A 22440-nucleotide genomic window follows, 5' to 3' on the forward strand; every position below is an offset into this window, starting at 1 on the left:
GAGGACACAGCAGACGACCACAACAAATGGCGAGACACTCTTCAGCAACACCTAGAGCAAGGCGAAAGAGTGATCCTGAGTCAGTTTGAGGAGCGGAGAGCTAAATGAAGAGCACAGCAGACAACAATTCCACGACGCCCTACACATATAGCAACTGTGGCAGAGCCTGCTGTTCCAGGATCGGCCTCAATAGCCACAGTCGACGCTGCTCGACAAACCAGTGACTACCAGAGGCGCAGCACAAATCATTCAAAAAACAGAAATACTGTATATTAAAAAAAAAGTGAGGGAGTGTCCAAGGGTTCAAAGTCCATTTAGGAATTGGATGACAGAGGGGAGGAAGCTGTTCCTGAGTTACTGAGTGTGTGCCTTTATCTCATGCCTGATGGTAACAGTGAGAAAAGGGCATGTCCTGGGTGCTGGAGGTCCTCCGTAATGGATGCTGCCTTTCTGAGACACCGCTCCTTGAAGGTGTCCTGCAGACTTTGTAGGCGAGTACCCAAGATGAAGCTGACTAACTTTACAACCCTCTGCAGCTTCTTTGCAGTAGCGCCCCACCCCATACCAGACAGTGATGCAGGCTGAAGTATTCAAAAGGCAAGATGACGCTAATGTGGCTAACAACAGAAGTTAAAACCAACATAAAAGCTAAAGAAAGGGCATATAATAGAGCAAAAATTTGTGGGAAGTTAGAGGATTGGGAAGCTTTTAAAAACCAACAGGAAGCAACTATAGTCATCATTAAGGAAAAGATGGAAATCAAAGGTAAGCTAGCCAATAACATTAAGGAGGATACCAAAAGCTTTTTCAGATACTTAGCTGTAAAAGAGTGACAAGAGTGGATATCAGACAGCTAGAAAATGATGGAGAGATACTAATGGGGGACAAGGAAATGGCAGACGAACTAAATAAGTATTCTGCATCAGTATTCACTGTGGAAGATACTGGCAGTATGCTGGAAGTTAAAGAGTGTCAGGGAGCAGAAATGTGTGACATTGTAACTACTAGAGAGAAACTTTTTGAGAAACAGAAAGGTCTGAAGGTAGATAAGTTGCCTGAACAGATGGTGTACACCCCAGGGTTCTGAAATAGGTGGCTGAAAAGGTTGTGGAGGAATTACTAATGATCTTTCAAGAATCACTAGATTCTGGAGGAATGGAATATTGCCAATGTCACTCCATTCTTCAAGAAAGGAGAGAGGGCGAAGAAAGGAAATTATACACCAGTTAGTCTCACCTCAGTGGTTGTGAAGCGTTGGAGTTGATTGTTAAGGATGTAGTTTTAAGATACTTGGAGGTTCATGATAAAATAGGCTGTAGTCAACATAGTTTTCTCAAAATCTTGCCTGACAAATCTGTTGGAATTCTTTGAAGAAGTGACAAGCAGGATAGACAAAGGAGAATCAGTGGATGTTGTGTACTTGGAATTTCAGAAGGCCTTTGACAAGATACCACACGAGGCTGCTTAACAGATTAAGAGCCCATGATATTATAGGAAAGATACTAGCATGGATAAGGCAATAGCTGACTGGCAGGAGGCAAAGAATGGGAATAAAGGGGGCCTTTTTGGTTGGCTGCCATTGACATGTGATGTTCCAGAGGTCTGTGTTGGAAATGCTTCTTTTTATTTTATATGTCAATGACTTGGATGATGGAATTGATAACTTTGTGGCCAAGTTTGCGGATGATATGAAGATAGATGGAGAGGCAGGTAGTTTTGAGGAAGTAGAGAGGCTACAGAATGACTTAGACAAATTAGGAGAATGGGCAAAGTGGCAGATTGAATACAGTGACAGGAAGTGTCTGGTCATGCACTTTGGTAGAAGAAATAAAAAGTGTGGACCATTTTCTAAGTAGAGAGAATATTCAAAAATCTGAGGTGCAAAGGGAGTCTTGGGAGTTGGGAGTCCTTGTGCAGTATTCCCCAAAGGTTCATTTGCAGGTTGAATCAGTGGTGAAGAAGACAAATGCAATGTTAGCATCAATTTAAAATAGTGGAGCAGACTCAATGGACCAAATAGCCTCATTCTGCTCCTGTATAGAACCATAGAACACTACAGCACAGTACAGGCCTTTCAGCCCTCCATGTTGTGCCGACCCATATAATGCTTTAAAAAGAAGTACTAAATCCACACTACCCCATAACCCTCTATTTTTCTTTCATCCGTGTGCCTGTCCAAGAGGCTCTTAAATACCCCTAATGTTTCAGCCTCCATCATCATCCCTGGCAAGTCATTCCAGGCTCTTACAACCCCCTGTGTAAAAAAACTTACCCCTGATGTCTCCCCTAGACTTCCCTCACTTAATTTTGTACATATGCCCTTTGGTGTTTGCTATTGGTGCCCTGAGAAACAGGTACTGACTAGACAGACAGAAACAGACAGACATACTTTATTGATCCCGAAGGAAATTGGGTTTCGTTATAGCCACACCAACCAAGAATAGTGAAGAAATATAGCAATATAAAACCATAAATAATTAAATAATAATAAGTTAATCATGCCAAGTGGAAATAAGTCCAGGACCAGCCTATTGGCTCAGGGTGTCTGACACTCCGAGGGAGGAGTTGTAAAGTTTGATGGCCACAGGTAGGAATGACTTCCTATGACACTCAGTGTTATATCTCGGTGGAATGAGTCTCTGGCTGAATGTACTCCTGTGCCTAACCAGTACATTATGGAGTAGATGGGAGACATTGTCCAAGATGGCATGCAACTTGGACAACATCTTCTTTTCAGACACCACCGTCAGAGAGTCCAGTTCCACCCCCACAACATCACTGGCCTTACTAATGAGTTTGTTGATTCTGTTAGTGTCTGCTACCCTCAGCCTGCTGCCCCAGCACACAACAGCAAACATGATAGCACTGGCCACCACAGCCTCGTAGAACATCCTCGACATCGTCTGGCAGATGTTAAAGGACCTCAGTCTCCTCAGGAAATAGAGATGGCTCTGACCCTTCTTGTAGACAGCCTCAGTGTTCCTTGACCAGTCTAGTTTACTGTCCATATGTATCCCCAGGTTTTTGTAATCCTCCACCATGTCCACACTGACCCCTTGGATGGAAACAGGGGTCACCGGTGCCTTAGCCCTCCTCAGGTCCACTACTAGCTCCTTAGTCTTTTTCACATTAAGCTGCAGATGACTATCCACTCTATCTATGCCTCTCATAATCTTGTAGACCTCTATCAAGTCCCCTCTCATTCTTCTATGCTCCAAAGAGAAAAGTCCCAGCTCTGCTAACCTTGCTTTATATGACTTGTTCTCCAAACCAGGCAACATCCTGGTAAATCCCCTCTGCACCCTCTCTATTGCTTCCACATCCTCCCTATAATGAGGTGACCAGAATTGAACAGAATTAAGTGCGATCTCACCAGAGATTTGTAGAGTTGCAACATGACCTCTCTACTCTTGAACTCAATCCCCCTGTTAATGAAGCCTAGCATCCCATAGGCCTTCTTAACTACCCTATCAACCTGCGTAGTGACCTTGAGGGATGCATGGATTTGAACCCCAAGGTCCCTTTGTTCATCCACACTCTTAAGTAACTGACCATTAATCCTGTACTCAGTCTTCTGGTTTGTCCTTCCAAAATGCATCACCTCACACTTGTCCGGATTGAACTCCATCTGCCATTTTTCTGCCCAGCTCTGCAGCCTGTCTATATCCTCTTGTAACCTTCGACAACCTACAGCTCCATCCACAACTCCTCCAATCTTCATGTCACCCACAAACTTACTCACCCATCCTTCCACCTCTACATCCAGGTCATTTATAAAAATCACAAATAGCGGGGGTCCCAGAACAGATCCCTGCAGCACTCCACTAGTTACCAACCTCCAGGCAGAGTATCTTAGTGTCTTATCCAAAGATGTCACCTCCAATATTGTAACTCTCTCTGTAGAGTATTTGGAACTTCAGCTTAGATTTTTGTGCTCAAATCTCTGGGATGGACTTGAAAACACAAACTTCTGAGGTAAAAGTCAAAAGGTGAAAAAAGTAATACCAGCTGATCATGGCTGAGAGGAGTCAAAGGAGGCACATTACCTGACAGGAGCCACAATATGCTCAGCTTCCATGGGAAACGGGGAGGAAAGGAAGAAATCAGCCAGGGCTTCTGCCATGATCATTATTCAGTTAATACTGCTGGCAAGCCGGGTCAGCAGGTATTGGTTAAAAGTAGCTTTGGGTCAGATGTATTGGTTCCACTTGGATAGAGGCAAGGAATAGCTAGTTGAACCGCACCTCAACTGGAGTTTGCTGTCTATTAAGTTCAGTTCCATGGGAGATTTGTTGCTTTTTTTTAAATAGCATGTTGGATCAGTGAAGAACATTTGTGACATGAACAATGCTGAAAACAGAGGGGACATTTAATAAAAATTCCCCTTGCAGGGAGAACACTATGCGCATACTCTGGATGTTTATACTGACAAATGTGGAGCAGATGGCATACATGACAAAGATAATTTGGGAAACATTACTTACCATCTTGCCCACTTCCCTCGACAATATCCACCTTCTGCTTTTTTACTGTTTCAGAGCTTGTTGAACTACAGTGAAGTGACAAGATATGAAATTGAAAAAGTGGAATTAAGGAATTTAAGATTGATAATGCATTTAAATTCACCGTGATTTATTTTAAGATTTCAGGAACTATCACTATTACTGGCCGCAGCTGCTAAGACAGACCAAGCAAAATCACATAAAGACACTGTGCATTAAGTTATATTAGTTAAAACTTAATAGTGGTGGAATAACAAATTAAAATTATTTTGCAGATCGTAGACAAAGAATGTTGAGCCAAGACAATGCTGTTTGAATCAGACTAGTTCATTGAAAGATTCACACCAACAGTACTGAATGTGTCTTTAATCAAGAACAAAGCAAGAGATAGAGGACCAAACCTTTACCCTGAAGAGCTAGTAAAGGTACCAAAACTACAGCTGAAATAAATGGTTCCTGAATATGGCAAAGAGGCATGCAAAAGACTGGGCACCCCAGTCAAAATTTCTGTTACTGTGAATAGTTAACTGAGTAGAAGATGAACTGATCGCCAAAAGTCAAAGTTAAAGATGAAACATTCTTTTCAACATTTATAGCACGATTAATATATTATTTTTGTTTTGTACAATTTTAGAGTGGGGGAAAAAGGGAAGGAACACCATGCAGAAGTTTGGGCACCCCAAGAGATCTGAGCTCTCAGATAACTTTTACCAAGGTCTCAGACCTTAATTAGCTTGTTAGGGCTATGGCTTGTTCACAGTCATTGTTAGGGAAAGCCAGGTGATGCAAATTTCAAGCTTTACAAATACCCTGACTCCTCAAACCTTGTCCCAACTATCAGCAGCCAAGGGCTCCTCTAAGCAGCTGTCTAGCACTCTGAAAATTAAAATAAATGATGCCCACAAATCAAGAGAAGGCTATAAGAAGATAGCAAAGCGTTTTCAGGTAGCCGTTTCTTCAATTCGTAATGTAATTAAGAAATAGCAGTTATCAGGAACAGTGGAGTTCAAGTTGAGGTCTGGAAGACCAATAAAACTTTCCGAGAGAACTGCTCGTAGGATTGCTAGAAAGGCAAATCAAAACTCCCGTTTGACTGCAAAAGAACTTCAGGAAGATTTAGCAGACTCTGGAGTGGTGGTGCACTGTTCTACTGTGCAGCGACACCTGCACAAATATGACCTTCATGGAAGAGTCATCAGAAGAAAACCTTTCCTGCATCCTCACCGCAAAAATCAGAGTCAGAAGTTTGCAAAGGAACATCTAAACAAACCTGATGCATTTTGGAAACAAGTCCCGTGGACTGATTAAGTTAAAATAGAACTTTTTGGCCGCAATGAGCAAAGGTATGTTTGGAGAAAAAAGGGTGCAGTATTTCATGAAAAGAACACCACTCCAACTGTTAAGCACGGGGGTGGATCGATCATGCTTTGGACTTGTGTTGCAGCCAGTGGCACGGGGAAAATTTCACTGGTAGAGGGAAGAACAAATTCAATTAAATACCAGCAAATTCTGGAAGCAAACATCACACTGTCTGTAAAAAAGCTGAAGGTGAAAAGAGGATGGCTTCTACAACAGGATAATGATCCTAAACACACCTCAAAATCCACAATGGACTACCTCAAGAGGCGCAAGCTGAAGGTTTTGCCATGGCCCTCACAGTCCCCCGACCTAAACATCATCGAGAATCTGTGGATAGATCTCAAGAGCAGTGCATGCAAGATGGCCGGAGCATCTCACAGAACTAGAAGCCTTTTACAAGGAAGAATGGGCGAAAATCCCCCAAACAAGAATTGAAAGACTCTTAGCTGGGTACAGAAAGTGTTTACAAGCTGTGATACTTGCCAAAGGGCGTGTTACTAAGTACTGACCATGCAGGGTGCCCAAACTTTTGCTTCGGACACCTTTCCTTTTTTGTTATTTTAAAACTGTAAAAGATGGAAATAAAAAAGTAATCTTGCTTAAAATATCAAAGAAATGTGTAATCTTTAACTTTATGCCCTTTGGAAATCAGGTCATCCTTTACTTGTTCAGCTATTCACAGTAACAGAAATTTTGACTAGGGGTGCCCAAACTTTTGCATGCCACTGTATATGTGCTTATCCTGTCGTAGGGATGCTTCAAAGTGACATACAACCAACAGATGATTTTTTTTTACACTATTAAGGATATATCAGAATCAGAATCAGAATCAGGTTTATTATCACCGGCATGAGATGTGAAATTTGCAAACTGTTTCGAAGAAGCCTGGAAACAAAACGCTGCAGGAGCAGAATAGTTTTCCCATTGTTGGCTGTGCTAATATTCTTCTGGAAATCAAGCAATCCCACAGAACCAAGGTTTTAAAAGTCATTTAAAATGTAATAGAAAATAGCTACAAAACTGAAAGTGAAGATAAAAGTCCAAAATTCATTTGAAGATTTATATTTTTAACAGTGGAAGGAATTCTGATCCAAATCCCTCACACATAACAATCTATCCAGAGCAGATAATACAGAAGTCACACCAAAGCTTGGAAAATACTTGTACAAGTTCGGGATATTCTGCCGGACAAAATTTTTAAAAATGCCTTTGAACTTTCAGAAAGCTTTCAACAGGGACACATATGTTGACATTCTAATTAAAGTGAAAAGGAATCCATGGTAGACATAGGACTGAGTAACTTGAATTTTTTAAAACAATTAAACATTTCAAATTATATAGTGGCACACTGTGAGAAGGTGCTGACTGACAAGGCAAGCTTGTTGCTCCTTATCTGAGGAGATAGCCTTGAAGCAGAAAATGTTATTGTTAAACCAGCAGACCACAATAACAAGAAATGCATTAAGAGACAGAGGATGTGGTTAACACAGGGTGGAGCTTAAATCTCCTATGCGATTCGAACAGCAAATGAAAACACACTTTGAATACAATATAAATGTTAAGTGAAGGAACAAAATTATCACAAAGACCAAGATTAACAATATTTTTAACTCTGATAAAATATAGAACTGCAGTTAAGAAACAAAGTGGTCAATAGCAGAACAGAGGGAAATTAATCAGTGAGAACCTAAAGCAAAATTTTAATCATACAAAAAGGTAGTGACAAAGTGAAGCACAAATTCTGGTATCCGGTAAGATAATTTAAAAAAAAACCTCTGTGTAAGTAGCACATACTCAGAATAATACTTGGAGGTATATTGAATTGGATTTAATTGAATTGACTTTATTTCTTACATTCTTCACATACATGAGTAAAAATCTTTATGCTACATCTCTATCTAAATATGCAATCATAGTAATTTATAATTATTCATAATAAATAGAACAGTCAATGTAATATAGAGTATACTCAAGTCAGCATGAGTTCATCAGTCTTAAGGCCTAGTGGATGTTGGTCCCGGCTTTAATGCTGCGTTACCACTTCCCAAATGGTAGCAGTTGGAATAGATTGTGGTTGGGATGGCTTGTGTTCCCAATGATCCTACGGGCCCTTTTTACACACCTGTCCTTGTAAATGTACTGAATTATGGGAAGTTCACAGCTACAAATGTGCTGGGCTGTCCACACCACTCTCTGCAGAGTCCTGCGATTAAGGGAGGTACATTCCCTTACCAGGCAGTGATGCAGCCAGTCAGTTCGCTCTCAACTGTGTCCCTGTAGAAAGTTATTAGGATTTGGGGGCTCATACCAAACCTCCTCAACGATCTGAGATGAAAGAGGTGCTGTTGTGCCTTTTTCACCACACTGCTGGTGCGTACAGACCACGTGAGATCCTCGGTGATGTGGATGCCGAGGAATTTGAAGCTGTTTACCCTCTCCACCCCAGATCCATTGATGTCAACAGGGGTTAGCCCGTCTCCATTCCTCCTGTAGTCCACAACCAGCTCCTTTGTTTTTGCGACATTGAGGGAGAGGTTGTTTACTTGAGACCACTGTGTTAGAGAGATGACGTCTTCCCTGTAGGCCACCTCGCTGTTGTTTGCAATAAGACCAATCAATGAGGTGTTGTTGGCAAATTTAACTAGTTTAGAGCTGTGGGTGGCGATACAGTCATGAGTATACAGGGAGTAAAGGAGGGGACTCTGTACGCAGCCCTGAGGGGCTCCTATATTGAGAGTCAGAGGGTTGGAGGTGAGAGAGCCCTCTTACAACCTGCTGGCAATCTGACAGGAAGTCTAGGATCCAGCTGCACAAGGCAGGGTCAAGGCTGAGGTCCATAAGTTTCTTGGTGAACCTGGATGGAACTATGGTTTTGAATGCTGAACTGCAGTCCAATGTAAAGGGGGTTTCTTTTTTCTCTTTGTTACTATTGGGAAAGGGTTTCCTTTTGTTAACTAGCAGGAATGCTAATTTACTGATAACGAGAATGGTATTCCTTTGTAAACCAAATGGGGATTAATGTTCTTTCTTCTGAGTCTGTAAGCTTTTGTTGACGGGCTTTTGGGCAGATCTGCGCGAGGGGGTCAAGAGAGAGGACGCAATGCTCTAAGCTGGGCGAGGATCGGACCCTAAAGGGGGGTCCGAGGCCGGGAGATTCTCTGAGGAGGGGGGGGGAATGAAGCTAGATGTGCTTGGTTGACCACTCGGAGGGTCCTGAGCTGTTTGGAGAGTCGAGGAGTTCGGAGGGGATCGAATGGTGGCCAGAAGACTTCAGTAATTGAGCTCCAACGGCTGTGCACGAAGTGGTTTGGACTTTGATAAGTTTGGTGCCTTTTCTTTAATTTTCTCTTCATATATACTGTATCGTTATTAATCACTTAGTTATAGTAACCTTTATAAATTGTACTCATTTAATCGCATATGGTGTACTGTCTGTTTTTGGGCGAGGCGGGGACATCACACAGCATCCACACCAGCTGATTACCCAGTTTGGCGGGGCCGAAGGCTGCTCCCCCTAGACAAGAACGAGCTGAGGGAGCCTGAGGCGACCCAGGGAGTTACACCAAGAACAGCTTTCTCACATAAGCATCCTTCTTCTCTAGATGTGTAAGTACGGTATGTAGTGCAGTAGCTATTGAGTCATCTGTTGATCAGTTGTGTCAGTAGGTGAATTGTAGGGGGTCCAGTGTGGGTGGTAGCAAGCTGCAGATGTAGTCCTTGACCAGCCTCTCAAAGCACTTGCTTATTATTGAGGTGAGTGTGACAGGATGCCAGTCATTCAGCCATGTTAGCTTGGTGTTTTTTGGCACAGGGACAATGGTGGATAATTTGAAGGAGGAGGGCACTCTACACTGGGGGGGGGGGGGGAAGAGATTAAAAATATCAGTAAATGCACCTGCCAGTTGTGCCGCACACAACCTGAGTACTAACTATCAAGACTATTGGAAGTAATGACAAATATAAGTGATATTGAAGTACATGTCAAGTATAGGAAGCTGGTATCAAGTGAATCCCTTGAGAGAACAGGGAATAAAGGGTTCACTTAAGAGCAAAATCAGGCAGCCTAAAAGGGGACATGAGATAGCTTTGGCAGATAAGATAAAGGAGAATCCAAAAAGGTTATTTGTATACATTAAGAGCAAATGAATAACAAGAGAATGGATAGAGCCCCTAAAAGATCAAAGAGATGGTCTATGTATGAAGCAGAGGAGATGGGTGAGGTCCTAAACAAATATTTTACATTTGTGTTTACTGTGGAGAAAGGCATAGATGTTTGGGAACTCAGAAAAGTTAATAGTGATGTCTTGAAGAGAGTGCATATTTCAGAAGGGGGTCTTAAATTGCATGAAGTAACTAAATAACCAGAACTTGATCAAGGGTATCTTAGAACATTGTAGGGAAATAGGGAAGAAACTGCAGGGCTGAGATATTTGTATCAGGCATAGCCTAATCTTGTGTCCTTATTTAACATTTGCATGGAAAAACTTGGAACTATAAAATGGAAAGCCTAAATGGAGGATAAGTTATTGGAGGGGATGCTAAAAGATGTGATCCATGTGGATTTGGAAAGGCAAGGCCTGACTAGGGAAAACCAGCAAGGCTTTGAGCATAGGAAATTATGCCTCATGAATTTGATTGATTTTTTTCAAAAACAGACCAGGAAAATAGATAAGGGCAGTGAAGTTAACGTCTGCACAGACTTTAGCAGGTTCTTCGACAAGGTAGGCTGGCTTGGAAAGTTAGATCACATGGGATCCAGGGCAAGCTATCCAACTGGATACAAAACAAGTTTGATGATATGGAGACACGGAGTGATGGTAGAGAGCTGTCTGTCAGACAAGGGACCTGTAACGAACAGTGTATTGCAAAGATCTGTGCTGGGTCCACTGTTGTTTGTCATCTAATTGAATTGCTTAAATGTGAATACAAGGTGGTATGATTAGCAGGTTTGTGGATAACACTAAAACCAGCGATAATAGTGAACAGTAAAGAAGGTTAACTCAGATTAGAAAGGGACCTTGATCAACTGGCCAGCCTCACAAACGTGGCAGTTCATGTGTGGATTGAGTTGCCAGAGGAACTGATAGAGGGGTGTATAATTACAACATTAAAACATTTATATAGATTCATGGACAGGAAATGCTTAGAGGGATATGGGCCAAGAGCAGGTAAATGAGACCAGCATGTTTTGGGTCAAAATGACTGTTTTCAATGAGTTTTAAGTATATGAATGGAAAGTATATTTTAAGCAAGTCTTTCAGAGAAATCACTTCCTAGTACATCAAGCATTCAAAATAAACTTCCAGATGAAACAGAATCATGTGTGACACCTTCGCCAAACTGCCCAACCTAATACCTTCTAGCAATAGCTCAGTAGGTCACAGCTCAGGGTTACAACCAAGTACTGTTTAAATAAGATGAACATGCTGGTCCTAGCATCATTTCAGGCAACTGAGTTCCAAATCTCTGCAATTCTCTGGATGAAAAACATGTTCTCATTTTCCTCTGCCAATCCACCTACCAAATACTCTACATATACAACCCCCAGGTTTTGAATACTCTGCAAAGGGAAAAAAAATCTTCCCTACTTAGTTGGTATTAGGGATTCAAGAGATGGTGAAAGGCTCTTGAAGTTGAATTAAGATAATAGAGAGACAGATTGAACCTTTGCTTATTCATGCCCCTCTCTCAAGAACTGATGGGCTATTCAGACTTTAATCAGCTTCTTTAGAATTTATTTTACTGCCATCAAAATGGTCAGTTAGATTGAATAGCAAGATTAGCAAAAATGCATTAACCATCAGTTGCATGTACAAGCTAAAGCCGGTCATTTTATTTGAAATTAAACAACAAGTATCATCTAAATGATAATAATCTCATGCATATTTACAGAAACTTATTTCAATTGTATAATGAAGATCTTCAAGCTACAAAGTATTATTCATTACAGTGAGTGTTCCCAAGCCTGTACTAGTTCAGGTTATCTCAATCAAGACACAAATGTAATTGCTGAAGCCAAGAATAGTAAAGTAAAAAAAAACTGCAGACACTGGAGAACTGAAAAACACAAAATGCTGGAAATTCTCAACAGGGCAGGTAGTATCTGTGATGCCAAAGACACAGATAATGCTTCAAAGTCAATTACATTTCACTAGAACCAGAAAAAAGTCAGAATTCAAGTATGCTTTAGTTTTGAAGGAAATTGTAGTCGGGGAAAGGATGGCACGGAGAGCAAAGGGAACACATGACAGAGTGGGGACTAATGCTTTTTATGCCCAAGTCAGAAATAAAATGGAATGAGTTAAAATTAGATCATAAGAAGTCAGAAATAATTAATACCACCACTGAGACTTCAGGACTCGGTCATTAAAACAACTAATGTCCATGGTTCATGGAAAAGGCTCTAGGCTGTGGATCTTAGTTGGATGGCTTTTTTCAGGGTTGTCACAGACCTGGATGGCAAAACGGCCTCCTTACTTTCGACAAAGCTTTGGTTTGAAGTCATGGAAGCAGAAAACATTTAGCTCAGAATGGTTTGAGGAGCACACTCAAATACCTAGTTTAAAACCTGCAGCCAAAAGCAATGTATGTAGCCAAATTCACAGAATTTAATCATTTTTGAGTTTCCAACAAAAGAAAATCCAAATCCTCTTCAGAACCCTATCCAATTGATGGGATTGCCTCAAATGAAGATTATAATTTATCATTAAAAAGTGTGCTTTAATTGCAGTTCTGCGCACTTAGTGGGTTAACAACACACTTAACAACAAGTCTTCTCTGCCAGCACAAATTGGTTTTTCTAGTTATGCAAGGGTGCACACCTTTTAAACAGAAACTACTCAGAACAGAATTTCAATTTGCTGCAATACTGGAAAAGAGGAACTGGTAGAAGTTAAAAGTAGTAATTTTTCTTCACTCTCCAGTTTTCTGACTTTATCATGTACATATCTTGGTCTACAAATATCCCAGTTTTTCTTCTAACACCTGTTCTTCATCTTTCCCTCACAATTAGACTCTATGTACCACACAATTTCAGACCAGAAATCCATCATAAATGACGCTACACTGCAACAGCTACAGAAATTGAAAATAATCAATCACCAATATCAACTGTAATTTTCAACATGAAGGACAGTGAATAAAAATTATTTAAATAAGATATATGCAATTAGTTCATTGTCTTCTCAAAATATAAACACTGTGGGTTACATACTACCACCTGATAGTACTATATCCTTCATGTATTACAGTTCAATTGTTCATTCCATTAAAAAGAAAACTTTATTACATCTCCATCTTCTAATCACCAGAAACACAATCCAAGATATCCCTCAATCCCTCAGCCATCAGGCTCTTGAACCAGAGGGGATAACTTCACTTGACCCATCACTAATCAGAATCAGAATCAGACTTTAATCGCCAAGTACCTGTGCACATACAAGGAATTTACTTCCGGCAGATGTTGTCTCTCTGTTCATAACAATAATAATGATAAATATAAATGAAAATATAGATTATTCATACAAGTAGTGCAATCCAAGTAATAGTTAGCCGACAGTTAACCGGCAGTTAACAGTTCAGCAAAGTGACCGCAGTAGGGAAAAAACTTCTCCAGTGCCTATTAGTCTTAGTCTGGAGGGATCTGAAGCGCCTACCAGACGGAAGCAGTTCAAACAGTTCGTGTGCAGGATGGAAGGAGTCCTTTATGATGTTCCCCGCCCTCTTCTTCAACCTGGAAGAGTACAGGTCCACAATAGAGGGCAGAGAGGCTCCAATGATGTGCTCGGCAGTCCTCACTGTGTGCTGTAGTCTGGTTCTATCCTGCTTGGTGGCGGCTCCAAACCACACAGTGATGGAGGTGCACAGGACAGACTCAATGACTGCAGTGTAGAACTGCAGCAGCAATTCCTGAGGCAGACCATATTTCCTCAAGAGCCGCAGGAAGTACATCCGCTGCTGGGCCTTCTTCAGGATGGAGCTGATGCTCTGCTCCCACTTCAGATCCTGAGAGATGGTGGTTCCCAGGAACCTGAAGTTCTCCACGGTGGACACAGGGCTGCCGAGGACTGTAAGGGGGGACATAACGGGGGGATGTCTCCTGAAATTCACTATCATCTCCTTTGTCTTGAGCGTGTTCAGCTCCAGATTGTTCCGACTGCACCAGAGCGCCAGTTGGTCCACCTGCTGTCGATATGTCCCAAACTGTCCCAAATCCTATGGACTCACATTCAAGGACTCTTCATCTCATATTCTTGACATTTGTTGCTTATTTATCTATTTATTTATTTATTTATGTATGTATGTATGTCTGTATGTATCTATTATTATTATTATTATTATTGTTATTTCTTTTTTATGTTGTACCTGCATAGTTTGTTGCCTTTTCCACATTGGTTGTTTGGCCACCCTGTTGGTTGAGGTCCTTCACTGACCCTATCACGGTTCTTGCATTTACTGAGTATGCCCACAAGAAAACAAATCTCAGGGTTGTATACGGTGATAAATATGTACTTTGATCATGAACTTATGTTGAACTTTGAACACTGGCATTTTTGTGGGATACTGTTATGGTAGATATTTCTCAGGGAACTGGTGCATTTTCATGAATTAAATTCTAACTGGAGTTTAAATTTCATTAATTATTTTCTTATCTTTTTCCAATACTCAAGTCAATAAAACCATCAAATGCTGTTTTTTAAAATCAGAAGTGGCTGACTGAAGCTCTTTTACTGATATTTGGACTGTGACCCAGATACATTCACAATCTTTACAGAGAAAACATTTACTGTCATGTTAAACTTAGCGCTGGCATTTTAATTATATGGAAGCCACAATGTTTCCTAGTACTGAGCTTAGTGAAAAATAACCTGTTTATAACTATTTTAAATTCATTCACCAATAAATGAACTTACAGTTGGTGCCAGCAATGCTCCTGTTATTTTTCAGTACAACTTGCAGAGAAAGATCATTGTCGTAATTATCATTAGATTCTCAACCATTATAAGTATGAAACTTGCTTAAGAATAAATTGTTGCCCTTTCATGATTCATCCAATCAACCTCAAGAACACCCTACTGCACCATTTTGCTGCAATAATCAGATCATGTAAACCTTACATTTTATATATTTTTTAAGATGATGTTTAGAGATCTTAGCAACACAGATCTCTGGAGGAACTCAACAGGCCAGACAGCATCTATGGAAAATAGTACAGTCGATGTTTCGGGGTGAGACCCTTCAGCAGGACTGGAGAAAAAAGATGAGGAGTAGATTTAAAAGGTAGGGGAGAGGAGAGAGAAACACAAGGTAATAAGCGAAACTGGGAATGGGGAGGGGTGAAATAAATAGCTGGGAAGTTGATTGGTGAAAGAGATACCAGGCTGGAGAAGAGTGAGTCTGATAGGAAAGAACAAAAGGCAATAAAAAGGGAGACAGCACCAGAGGGAGGAGATGGGCAGTGAAGGAGACAAGAGAGGGAAAAGGGAATGGAGAATGGTGGGAGGTGGGGGGGGGGGGCATTACCGGATTTTTGAGAAATCGATGTTCATACCATCAGGTTGGAGGCTACCCAGATGGAATATAAGGTGTTGTTCCTCCAACCTGAGTGTAGCCTCATCACAACAGGCCATGGATTGACATATCAGAATGGGAATGGGAAATGGAATTAAGATGGTTGGCTACTGGGAGATACCGCTTTTTCTGGTAGAAGAAGCGCAGCTACTTGGCAAAGCAGTCTCCCAATCTACATTGGGTCTCACCGATATACAGGAGGCCACATGAGGACTGTCATAAGCGGTGTGCGAGGAAGCAGAAGCGAGGCAAGCGGGCAGGAGTCCGTGCCAGGAAAAAAGGGAAGCCCTAGCCGGCCGGCTCTCCTGTCCATTCTGCTCTCCAATGGACATTAAATTTGACTACATCTGTGGCAACAAAATATATAACCATATAACAATTACAGCATGGAAACAGGCCATCTCGGCCCTTCTAGTCTGCGCCAAATTTTTACTCTCACCTAGTCCCACTGACCCACACTCAGCCCATAACCCTCCATTCCTTTCCTGTCCATATACCTATCCAATTTTACTTTAAATGACAATACCAAACCTGCCTCTACTACTTCTACTGGAAGCTTGTTCCACACAGCTACCACTCTCTGAGTAAAGAAATTCCTCCTCATGTTACCCCTGAACTTTTACCCCTAACTCTCAACTCATGTCCTCTTGTTTGAATCTCCCCTACTCTCAATGGAAAAAGCCTATCCACATCAACTCTATCTATCCCCCTCATAATTTTAAATACCTCTATCAAGTCCCCCCTCAACCTTCTACGCTCCAAAGAATAAAGACCTAACTTGTTCAACTTTTCCCTGTAACTTAGTGCTGAAACCCAGGTAACATTCTAGTAAATCTTCTCTGTACTCTATTTTGTTGACATCTCCTATAATTTGGTGACCAGAATTGCACACAATACTCCAAATTTGGCCTTACCAATGCCTTGTACAATTTTAACATTACATCCCAACTCCTATACTCAATACTCTGATTTATAAAAGCCAGCAAACCAAAAGCTTTCTTCACCATCCTAGCCACGAGATTCCACCTTCAGGGAACTATGCACCATTATTCCTAGATCACTGTTCTACTGCATTCTTCAATGCCCAACCATTTACCATGTATGTCCTATTTGGATTATTCCTACCAAAATGTAGCACCTCACACTTATCAGCATTAAACTTCATCTGCCATCGTTCAGCCCACTCTTCTAACTGGCCTAAATCTCTCTGCAAGCTTTGAAAACCTACTTCATTATCCACAACACCACTTATCTTAGTATCATCTGCATACTTACTAATCCAATTTACCAACCCATCATCCAGATTATTAATGTAAATGACAAACAACATTGAACCCAGTACAGATCCCTGAGGCACACCACTAGTCACCGGCCTCCAACCTGACAAACAGTTATCCACCACTACTCTCTGGCATCTCCCATCCAGCCACTGTTGAATCCATTTTACTACTTCAATGAAAATACCTAACGATTGAACCTTCCTAACTAACCTTCCATGCGGAACCTTGTCAAAGGCCTTACTGAAGTCCATATAGACAACATCCACTGCTTTACCCTTGTCAGCTTTCCTTGTAACCTCTTCAAAAAATCCAGTAAGATTTGTCAAACATGACCTTCCACGCACAAATACATGTTGACTGTTCCTAATCAGACCCTGTCTATCCAGATAATTATATATACTATCTCTAAGAATACTTTCCATTAATTTACCCACCACTGTGTCAAACTGACAGGCCTATAATCGCTAGGTTTACTCTTAGAACCCTTTTTAAACAATGGAACCACATGAGCAATACGCCAATCTTCCGGCACCATCCCCGTTTCTAATGACTTTTGAAATATTTCTGTCAGAGCCCCTGCTATTTCTACACTAACTTCCCTCAAGGTCCTAGGGAATATCCTGTCAAGATCCAGAGATTTATCCACTTTTATATTCCTTAAAAGCACCAGTACTTCCTCCTCTATCGTTATAGTTTCCATAACTTCCCTACTTGTTTTCCTTACCTTACTCAATTCAATATCCTTCTCCTTAGTGAATACCGAAGAAAAGAAATTGTTCAAAATCTCCCCCATCTCTTTCGGCTCCACACATAGCTGTCCACTCTGATTCTCTAAGGGACCAGTTTTATCCCTCACTATCCTTTTGCTATTAATATAACTGTAGAAACCCTTAGGATTTATTTTTACCTTACTTGCCAAACCAATCTCGTATCTTCTTTTAGCTTTTCTACTTTCTTTCTTAAGATTCTTCTTACATTCTCTATATTCCTCGAGCACCTCATTTACTCCAGGCTGCCTATATTTATTATAGATATCTCTCTTTTTCCTAACCAAGTTTCCAATATCTCTTGAAAACCATGGCTCTCTCAAACTTTTAACCTTTCCCTTCAACCTAACAGGAACATAAAGATTCTGTACCCTCAAAATTTCACCTTTAAATGACCTCCATTTCTCTATTACATCCTTCCCATAAAACAAATTGTCCCAACCCACTCCTTCCAAATCCTTTCACATCTCCTCAAAGTTAGCCTTTCTCCAATCAAAAATCTCAACCCTGGGTCCAGTCCTATTCTTCTCCATAATTATACTGAAACTAATGGCATTGTGATCACTGGACCAGAAGTGCTCCCCAACACATACCTCCATCACCTTACCTATTTCATTCCCTAACAGAATATCCAACACTGCCTAATCTCTAGTTGGTACTTCTATGTATTGCTGCAAAAAACTATCCTGCACACATTTTACAAACTCCAAACCATCCATCCCTTTTACAGTATGGGCTTCCCAGTCTATGTGTGGAAAATCAAAATCTCCCACAATCACAATCCTGTGCTTACTACAAATATCTGCCATCTCCTTGCAAATTTGCTCCTCCAATTCTCGCTCCCCATTAGGCGGTCTACAATACACCCCTTTAAGTGTTACGACACCTTTCCCATTCCTGAATTCCATCCTTGCATCAGCAAGGGAGATAAGGCTGAGTACAGGGCTACGGTGGGAAACTTTGTCACATGGTGTGAGCAGAATCATCTGCAGCTCAATGTGAAAAAGACTAGGTAGCTGGTGGTGGACCTGAGGAGGGCTAAGGCACCGGTGACCCCTGTTTCCATCCAAGGGGTCAGTGTGGACATGGTGGAGGATTGCAAATACCTGGGGATACGAATTGACAATAAACTGGACTGGTCAAAGAACACTGAGGCTGTCTACAAGAAGGGTCAGAGCAGTCTCTATTTCCTGAGGAGAGTGAGGTCCTTTAACATCTGCTGGAAGATGCTGAGGATGTTCTACGAGGCTGTGGTGGCCAGTGCTATCATGTTTGCTGTTGTGTGCTGGGGCAGCAGGCTGAGGGTAGCAGACACCAACAGAATCAACAAACTCATTAGTAAGGCCAGTGATGTTGTGGGGGTGGAACTGGACTCTCTAACGGTGATGTCTGAAAGGAGGATGCTGTTCAAGTTGCATGCCATCTTGGGCAATGACTCCCATCCACTCCATAATGTACTGGTTTGGCACAGGAGTACTTTCAGCCAGAGACTCATTCCACCGAGATGTAACACTGAGCATCATAGGAAGTCATTCCTGTCTGTGGCCATCAAACTTTACAACTCCTCCCTCGGAGTGTCAGACACCCTGAGCCAATAGGCTGGTCCTGGACTTATTTCCACTTGGCATGATTAACACAGTATATGATCCTAACAGACTCACAGGTGAAGAGTCACTTCACCTGGAAGGACCTTGATTGGTGGTGAAATTATTATTTAATTATTTATGGTTTTATATTGCTATATTTCTTCACTATTCTTGGTTGGTGTCGCTATAACAAAACCCAATTACCCTCGGGATCAATAAAGTATGTCTGTCTGTCTGTCTGTCTGTCTGTCAAATAGCCTCCTTAGACGAGCTCACTAATCTATCCTGCCAGAGCACCGCTGTAATATTTTCTCTGACAAGCAACGCAACACCTCCCCCTCTTGTCCCTCCGATTCTATCACACCTGAAGCAACGATATCCAGGAATATTTAGTTGCCAATCACACCCCTCCTGCAACCATGTTTCACTAATAGCTACAACATCATATTTTCAGGTATCAATCCATGCTCTAAGCTCATCCACCTTTCTTACAATGCTCCTAGCATTAAAATAGATGCATTTAAGAAATTCTCCACCTCTTCTTCTCTTGTTTATCTCTAACAGTGCAAACAACTTTACTCTCTTCTTTTTCTTCCTTCTGCCATACACCTGTTCCTACACTCTGGTTCCCCTCCCCCCTCATATCTAGTTTAAATCCACTGGAGCCTCTCTAGCAAACCTACCTGCAAGAATATTTGTCCCCCTCCAGTTCAGATGTAAACTGTCCCACCGGAACAGGTCCTACCTTCCCTGGAAAACTGCCTAATTATCTATAAATCTGAAGCCCTCCCTCCTGCACCATATCTTCAGCCACGTGTTGATCTGCACTATCTTACTATTTCTAAACCCACCTGCACGTGGCACTGGTAGCAATCCTGAGATTGCTATCCTGGAGGTCCTGTCCTTTAACTTGGCACCTAGCTCCCTAAACTCACCTTTCAGGACCTCCTCACTCTTCCTACCCACATCATTGGTCCCTACATGGACCACGACATCCGGCTGCTCACCCTCCCTCTTGAGAATACTGAGAACTCGATCTGAGATATCGTGGACCCTGGCACCAGACCATCCGGGATTCTCAATCTCTTCCACAGAACCTCTTATCTGTCCCCCTAACTATGAATCCCCTATCACTACTGCTGTCCTCTTTTCCCTCCTTCCCTTCTGAGCTGAGGGTCCAGTCTTGGTGCCAGAGAAACAGCCACTGCAACTTGTCCCTAGTAGGTTGTCCCCATCAACAGTATCCAGAATGGTATACTTACTGTTAATGAGAACGGCCACAGGGGTGCTCTGCTCTTCCTGTCTATTCCCCTTCCCTCTCCTGACAGTTACCCAGCTACCTGTCTCCTGACTCCTAGGGGTGACTATCTCCCTGAAACTCCTGTCTATTTCTGCCTCTGCCTCCCGAATGATCCGAAATTCATCCAGCTCCAGCTCCCTAACACAGTTTGTCTGGAGCTACAGCTGGATGCACCTTTTGCAGGTGTAGTCATCAAGGACAACAGTGCTCGTCCTGACTTCCCACATACTGCAAACAGAGCACTCAACTACCCTAACTGCTGTCTCCATTACCTACCCCTAAGCTAATTAGATTAACTAAAGGAGCTTACCTGGCCTTACCTCACCTGGAGTGAAGCTCGTCCTCCGTCTCTGCTCGCTTTTTAAATTCCCCCGCTAATCTCAGAGGCCGACTTTCACGCGCTTGTGCAGTTGTGCCCCATTCAAACCTCGCCTCTGCCTGTTCTTGCCGAAGCCTATTAAGCCAAAGCCGTCTCACTCTGCCTCAGTCCACTCTGACAATGGCCACTATGATGATGGCCGCTGTAATATGGTGGTCTTTCTTTTAAACCTTTGGCGCGCTATGTCACGTGTCTGCGCAGTCTAACCTCTTTGCCCCGATCAGTTAAAAAAAAAGGCTCCTCTCCAAGCTTCTTTTACCTCTTCCCTCTTTGCCTCTTGCTTCAATTTAAAAGACCGCTGAAAACCTCCTTTCCTTTTTAAACTTTTGGCACGCTACATCACACACCTGCGTAGTCTAGCCTCTTTGCTCCGATCAGTTAAAAAAAATGGCTTTTCTCTGAGCTTCTTTTACCTCTTCCCTCTTGCTTCGAAATACTCAGCGGGAGTACAGAAACAGACAAAATCCCGGACACCGTCATTCAGCTGTTTATTTATGTAACAGATCTTCCCCCGAGCCATCAGACTTACCAACCTACTGCCCTCTGCTGTGCCTATTGTCTTGTTTATTACACTGTTCTGTGTACTTCATGCAATCCTGGGTAGGTCTGTAGTCTAGTGTAGTTTTTGTGTTGGTTTATGTAGTTCAGTGTAGTTTTTGTCTTGTTCATGTAGCACCATGGTCCTGAGAAACGTCGTCTCGTTTTTATTGTGTACTGTGCCAGCAGATATGGTCGAATGACAATAAAAAGTGATTTGACTTGACTTGAGACACAGTATATGACCCCAACAGACTCACAGGTGACTCATGGATTGTGTTGCCTCACCTGGAAGGACTTTGGGGCCCTGAATGGCAGTGAGGGAGGAGGTGTAAGGGCAAGTGTAACATTTGTTCCACTTGCAGGAAGTGGGGCGGGGGTGGGTGGGAGATAAGCTTGGTTGTGGGATCCAACTGGAGGTGGAATCTTTCCCTCTTGGGAGATTTCCTAAGCATACCTTTCCCTGCCCCCTGGCCCCTCCCTCCACTTTCTGCTTTCTGCAGGGATCGCTCCCTACGCGATTCCTTTGTACATCCGTCCCTCCCTACTGATCTCCCTCCTGGTACTTCTCCTTGTAAGTGTAACAAGTGCTACACCTGCCCCTACACCTCCTCCCTCACCACCAATCAAGGCCCAACAGTCCTTCCAGGTGAGGTGACTCTTCACCTGTGAGTCTGTTACGATCATATACTGTGTCCGGTGCTCTCAGTGTGGCTTCCTGTATATCGGTGAGTCCCAATGTAGATTGGGAGACCATTTCACCGAGCACCTATGCTCTGTCCGCCAGAAAATGCGGGATCTCCCAGTGGCCACCCATTTTAATTCCTCCACATTCCCATTCAAATATGTCAATCCATGGCCTCTTCTACTGTTGTGATGGGCCCACACTCAGGTTGAAGGAACAACCAGCCTGGGTAGCGTCCAACCTGATAGCATGAAATCGATTTCTTTAACTTCCGGTAATGCCCCACCCCCACCTTTACCATTCCCCATCCCCTTTTCCCTCTGGCCTTCTGTTCTTTTCTATCAGACTCACCCTTCTCCAGTCCCGTATCGCTTTGACCCATCAACTCTTTACTTCATCCCTCCCTCTCCTGGTTTCACCTATCACCTTGTGGTTCTCTCTCCCCTCCCCATCTTTTAAATCTACTCATCTTTTT

General features: G+C 42.3%; 1 protein-coding gene across 4 annotated transcripts in view; it reads right to left on the minus strand.

The window, feature by feature from the left end:
- psme3ip1 (proteasome activator subunit 3 interacting protein 1) overlaps positions 1-22440 on the minus strand; it is a 131987-nt gene that overhangs the window by 10687 nt on the left and 98860 nt on the right. For all 4 annotated transcript variants that reach the window (XM_059992687.1, XM_059992686.1, XM_059992688.1 and 1 more), the window contains exon 6: positions 4485-4549. In XM_059992687.1, coding sequence (XP_059848670.1) covers positions 4485-4549 — 65 coding nt within the window. The remainder of the gene's footprint in view (positions 1-4484; positions 4550-22440) is intronic.

The sequence above is a fragment of the Hypanus sabinus genome, chromosome 17, assembly GCF_030144855.1.
Source record: "Hypanus sabinus isolate sHypSab1 chromosome 17, sHypSab1.hap1, whole genome shotgun sequence".
Lineage (NCBI taxonomy): Eukaryota > Metazoa > Chordata > Chondrichthyes > Myliobatiformes > Dasyatidae > Hypanus > Hypanus sabinus.